The sequence below is a fragment of the Gadus morhua genome, chromosome 10, assembly GCF_902167405.1.
Source record: "Gadus morhua chromosome 10, gadMor3.0, whole genome shotgun sequence".
In the NCBI taxonomy this organism is placed as follows: domain Eukaryota; kingdom Metazoa; phylum Chordata; class Actinopteri; order Gadiformes; family Gadidae; genus Gadus; species Gadus morhua.
The window spans coordinates 19,481,134-19,487,625 of record NC_044057.1 but is presented as its reverse complement, the minus strand read 5'-3'; the positions used below and the strand labels follow the sequence as shown (position 1 = coordinate 19,487,625).

The window sequence follows — 6,492 nt, the reverse complement described above, 5'->3', positions numbered from 1 at the left end:
CAACTAAATGGGAAAAAGTATATATATACATAACGTTATAGGCCTACACAAATGTATCGATCTATCATCTATACATAGCTTGGAGTCCGAATGCAACGATTAAGAAATTCGAGAATTGCAAACTTCCGACAGCATCTAAATCACAAATGCACAGGGCGTAGCCCATTCCGAATTGATTAATACCGCAATGATTTAGGACAAACTGATTTAGGACTATAGGCTAATACAAAAACGTGAAACTCACCCATTAGTTTTATACTTCTCCCGAGGTAATGTTTAGGGAATGACTGCGGGTTGGACAGGGGGCGAGAGCAGAATGAGGACTGATTTGAAAACTTTCCTTTTTCTTTTTTTCGAGACGTTAAAATAAAGCCGGTGAGCTCCTTCCTGGGACAGATTGAGGGGAAAGGGATGTGAAAGGCTTGAAGTTATAAAGCGCTGCTTGAGGCACTCAACGCGTCTCTGTATTTGATCAGATTCTGTGCGTCCTGCAGCGAGTCAGCGGCAACCCTGCAACCCGCTCAATGGCACGGTTCTTTTGGGTTGAGCAAAAAAAAAGAAGAATATATAGAAATGCAAAAAAGCATGCATATTAAAATTACTGACGTATTTCTGCCTGTTTACTCTTCTTTAGTCGTATAAAGGTTTTTTTTCTGGGGCGTTGGGATATAATCCAACTTCGCCAACTCTACATTCTAGTTTTAGTAATTGAACATAAAACTATTCACGGATGGAAAATAAAAGAGAGAATGCATTTAGAGATGGATGATAGATAGATTGATAGACAAATAGCTTTTTCTGCCGCATCCTGGTGTAAACGAAACAAATCTAATGTTACTTCATGCCTGAAACTTGTAGGCCAAAAAAGTTGCAATGTTTTACACACATGTCTTTAAACTTTATATTTTGGCTTACGTGCAGATTGTGGTAAAATAATAATAATAATAATATTGCACGACCAGTGAACTGTTCATATAGTAAAGTAATTGTTATTGGATTGCATACAGTACAAAAAACAACAACTACGCTATTAGCGCTCAGTTCTGGCTGTAAAATAACGCTTGCGCTATCCAATGAAATCAGACCATTGAGACGAAATGCCATTTCTAATACCGAACCTTGCCAATCAACAGAAATCTAGCCAATTATCTCCCTCCTTTTCAGTCACGTGTGAAAGAGGTAGCCGAACCCTCATTGGGTGTCGTAGCACTGCCTCCCGAGTTCATTTATGTGCTGGGAGTGAGTGATTGACTTTATCAGTCCAAGGACATCATTCGCTTGGAAAGGGGGGGAAGTTTGATCCTCTTTCTCACGGATCGCTATAACGGGAGTTTTTCTCGTAACTCTTCCCAGCGAAAGGATTTTTTTTCGGTTCAATGGGTTTTTTTTATTTTAATGTAGACTGTTGAAGAAAACGCCTTCCAACCCACGGTACGATCTCCGAAGCTTCTGCGTTCCGCTAAACTGGAATTGTACCTTATTGTATTTTGTTTTTTCTTTCACAAGTTGACTCAAGCTCATGACCATGCTTCTCGATAGCGGTCCGCAGTTCGCGTCGTTAGGAGTAGGGGGGTTCGGAGCACCACGGCACCACGAACTGGGGAACAGAGACCCGGGGCTGGGACTCAACCCCTTCTCCGACTCCCACTCGGCAGCTTTCAAAATCAGCCCGGTGGCTCACGAGATCGCATCCAGCCAGACATCAGCGTTCACCCCGCAAGCCACTGGATATGCAGCTGCCCTCGGACACCCTCACCACGGCGGACAGGTGGGCTCGTACGGAGGGGGACCGTTCAATTCGACCCGAGACTTTCTTTTCCGAAACCGTAGTGTGGGAGAGTCCGCGGCGTCCAGCGCCCAGCATGGGATCTTTGCAGCGTCGGCGGGGTCCCTGCACGGACCGCCTGGGATGGCCGATAACCCAGGACATTTGTTGTTTTCGGGGCTCCACGACCAGGGGGTGAGCCACTCTTCACCCAGCGGACATGTGGTCAACAGTCAGATGCATTTAGGTTTGCGCGGGGACATTTTTGGAAGACCTGATCCGTATCGTCCAGTCGCGAGCCCTCGGACGGACCCCTACGGAGCACAGCTTCACAACTACAACCACCCGATCAATATGAATATGGGCATGAATGTACCGACGCACCATGGCCCGGGAGCGTTTTTCAGATACATGAGGCAACCCATCAAACAAGAACTGTCGTGTAAATGGATTGACGAGAACCAAATTCACCGGCCTAAGAAGACTTGCGACAGGACTTTCAGCACAATGCACGAGATGGTAACGCATGTATCCATGGAGCACGTTGGGGGCCCCGAACAGAGTAACCACATATGCTTTTGGGAGGACTGCCCGAGAGAGGGCAAATCCTTTAAGGCCAAGTACAAACTGGTGAATCACATACGTGTGCACACGGGCGAAAAACCCTTTCCTTGTCCATTCCCGGGATGTGGTAAAATATTCGCCCGGTCGGAAAATCTGAAAATTCACAAAAGAACGCATACAGGTAGGCTATGTTTGTAACTATATATGTATTGCTATTTCTTGCTAAGCATTGCGCAATTCGCTGTGAAGAAATAAGATGCACGTATAACGCATTTGCATGGGCGTAAAAGGAGCATTGTAACGGGGCTTGCAAAGTAAACAAATGTTGAGCTGCGGTTATCTAGGCCATGTTAGGTCGCCACAAGACTGTGGCATTTTTGAAAGTGTGAAAGTGAAATGTGTATTGTAAAAATGTGACTCTTACTTTAGTTCAGGCTACGTAGGTCTACACCACGTGCGTTTATTATGTTTCGCATATTCTTTAATGAATCCTAAAAACCAATCACCTGTTATTCAAGGTTAGTAGCCTAGGCCTATGGTTATCCTGCAATGTGTAGGACAGTATTCATAGCGGTGGAAGAAATGCTGAGCAATTACTTAAAATATAAAGAGTTAACATGAGTTATTTTAATGACTATTGGCCTGCTCCATTTAGGTCGACGTTGGGTAGTTTGGGATTTGCCCTCTTTTCTAAACACAGATGAGGTCTAGGCCTACATGTGGTACAGTTCTGACCAGCATCATGTTTCTTTAATCTTAAGAGTACCATGTGGCCTAATATAGTAAGATCATATTACAACGTGTGTATTGCCCTGGAGTAGATACGTTGTTCTGATTCAGTGTTTACAATATGAGTCGAGCCAGCCAAGCCAGCCAAACGGATAGCAGGCCTTTTGAGTGTGTAGTAGGCTAGCTGACACCGGCTAGATACAAGACGAGCTGGTAGCAGAGCGGCAACAGTGTGCGTGCGCGTGTGCGTGCGCGTGTTTGTGCGCGTTCGTGTGTGTGTGTGTGTGTGTGTGTGTGTGTGTGTGTGTGTGAAGACGTGTCGTGCAATCCTTTGCAAACATCCAGGTGGCCTTTGATGTGTGTTGCTGCGACCATTTAGACGTATCTGCCTATGTTAATTTGCGCATTTAAATTGATTTTTACAGGTGAGAAGCCGTTTAAGTGTGAGTTCGATGGCTGTGACAGACGCTTCGCGAACAGCAGCGACAGGAAAAAGCACATGCACGTCCACACATCTGACAAGCCATACATCTGCAAAGTGTGCGACAAGTCCTACACCCATCCCAGCTCTCTCAGGAAACACATGAAGGTAATTAAGGTCTTCATTACACCTTAAACACATTACGCACCATCCCAATCCCCCCAGACAACTCCAGTCATTTATAACAAGGCTGCTTTGATACACTGTGTGCAAAGTTAATGGCCGTTTTTTTTGTTGTTGCCCTAAGCTTGTTTATTAGGCCTATCTGTAAATTGAGTATTTTATATCTTATATAATTTCTTTATAGAGCCACATCGGCCAATATAGTTTTAGGTCGAGTTCTTCTATTTGGGCTGAGAACAGTTTATCCTAATGGACGTTTATCTTGCTTATTGCAGGTACACGAATCTCAAGGTTCTGAGTCATCTCCGGCAGCAAGTTCTGGATACGAGTCCTCCACACCACCAGTGCTGGTTTCAGCGAACACTGAAGACCCAACAAAAACGCCACCGTCAGTCGTACAAAACACGTCTGGGCAGCACGATGGACTGGCACCCAATTTTAATGAATGGTACGTTTGAAATCAAACACAGCATCCCTCAATGTGGACCAAAAAAGGTTTTATGAAACCTTAATAACTATTCACACCACGATGTACAAAATGGAATTGCAACAACGTGAGGAGATGAGAACAAGCCAACAAAAGCAGGCCACGTCCATTCTCAGGAATTAAATTTGACTTTTATTCCGAGTTTGGAAAAATCAAATAAATCACAAATAAAAACATATTAGGTACTTTCAAAGTATAAATAAATGTTTTCCTTTTATTTTCAGTTGACAGATCTCAGAAAATTATTTTATTTTTCATTTTATGTATTTTCTCAAATTTTATTTAAAAAAGAAAAAAAGGCAGTTTATTTTACGCTGTTTTATATAATGGTGACCTAATTTTGTCGCCTTCCAATTGATTGTTAGTAGGCCTACTTCAAACAGTCTTAAGAAACGTGCCAAAGTCTTTGTCATGAACTTGAACAAAAAAAAATCATAAATAAATATTATACTCGTGAATGTATTTCCTTGTTTGATGGAGTCGAATCTGTTGTTATACGTCCGTTTTCAGGTGGAGAAATGTGGTATTAGGTTACGATTGTTACCATTAAATATAACGTTGCCTTTTGTTAATACCGTTGTAAATAGCCTACATATCCATGATGCCATATTTATCAATTTGTAATTTAATTATGGGTATGAGTTCTGAAACTTAAATGATATTTATGGAAATGTTTTCTAACAAGACTGTACAGTTTGGGTCATAACCAGCTTAGCATAGAAGAAATGAAAAACTCTAAAGCTCCAACATTGCGATTGTATTCTTTTTTTAACCAATACATGTGTCTTATTTGGATCTAAGATATCATCTATATGAATTTTATGGATTTGTCTATATATGATGCAAATATGTCTGTTACTTTATTTAGCTTATGAGACCATTGACATGTAAATCATGACCGTGCAGAGCTGAGTTTAAATGAGGTGAGGAGCGACCAAGCGGCTCTTTTTTTATATCCTCATTTGGGATGAATTAAACATTTTGTGTATTTTACTTTTATAGAGTCAGAGATAGATGTCAATTTGTAGCATAAATTCATCAGCCTTTTTCACTCGTGTAGACCTACAAGTTTAAAGCCGATGCGTGTTACATCCACAAACTCCAATTCTCCGTGACAGTTTTTAAGTACTATTTTAAATTTAGTATCGCATCCCGACACATGAGCCAGATTGGCATCCTTAATAGTTCCATGTCTTTGTGAAGGTAGCCTATGTTTAATGTGAGCATCGGCAACAAATGGAACTGTCTCAACTCAGTATCTTCAAAATAAAAGTTTTTTTTGTCTGTCAGCTTGCATTGTTTTAAATGTACTTATTCTGTGTAACTAAGTGTGTTATTTGTTACTGTGGTGTTGCATATAGAGCAGTTTGATTACACATTTGCTTGTTTTGTGTGAGTAACGTGTCAAGATGACCATTTTGTGTTAACAAAATTAGTGAAAGGAATAGGTTATTAGATGTGGGTTCAGGGGAATACTTCCTGTGGCAAAAAGAGTTACAGCATTGCATTGTTACCTATTCTCAAGAATTCAATATTATGCATACACAAAGTTTATTGGGCTCCTATGAGAACAATTTCAGACCACCAGCACTACTTTTAAAACAAAAAAATGTAAAAACGGTACCTCTTGACAGTGATATATTAAATACGTTTATTTAAATAATTTAAGGAATATATGTTTTATATGCTATTTTCTATACCTTAATTTAAGAGAAGTACTTTTCTTATTCCAACAACCTTTCTGCCCAATGTCCGAAGTCCTAAAAAGATCTGATGTATAAACAAAGCTAGAATGTGATGTTGTAACACTTTCTGGGAGAAATGGGTCAAGCTCCAAGTTATTCCTGAAAAGCAAAATGTTTTACTGATGAACTGTGTCACTGTGCCAGTTGGAGGCAAATTATGTTACAGCAGGAGACTTAGGCCTCGGCGATACCTAAAGATCATATAAGGTTCCTTGTACTTTTAGGCTACTGTACGTTGGTTTTTTGTTCTACCAACTATTTATGAAGAAATGTGAACGAAAGTTTTGACTGAAATTAAAAAATAACATGTAAAGAGTATTTCGGACATGGACGTTAATTATTTGTTTGGCCCGTGCTGTGTTGCTGAGTGCGGCTAGTGTGTAGCCTGCGTTAGCATCGCTCCTCCATTCTCTCTGCACCGCAGCGTCTCCAGCTCACTTGAACTTGACACTGATAAAGGCGCCATCTTAGTATCGCGGTTCTGGGAAAGGGGGCGGGAAAGTTACGGAACCTATGGTCGCCTACTTTTTGTTATGTTTTCCTACAAACCCCCACAAAAAGAGAAAAGCAGCGAGAACGAGGCATGCTATATTCACTA

General features: G+C 41.2%; 1 protein-coding gene across 1 annotated transcript; it reads left to right on the top strand.

The window, feature by feature from the left end:
• Window positions 1-1,216: 1,216 nt before the first annotated feature.
• Window positions 1,217-6,212, top strand: zic3 (zic family member 3 heterotaxy 1 (odd-paired homolog, Drosophila)). Its single transcript, XM_030369232.1, has 3 exons — window positions 1,217-2,510; window positions 3,484-3,647; window positions 3,938-6,212. Exons 1-3 carry the CDS (start codon window positions 1,520-1,522, stop codon window positions 4,118-4,120), a joined length of 1,338 nt encoding a protein of 445 aa, XP_030225092.1. The 5' UTR covers window positions 1,217-1,519; the 3' UTR covers window positions 4,121-6,212.
• The last annotated feature ends 280 nt before the right edge of the window (window positions 6,213-6,492 follow it).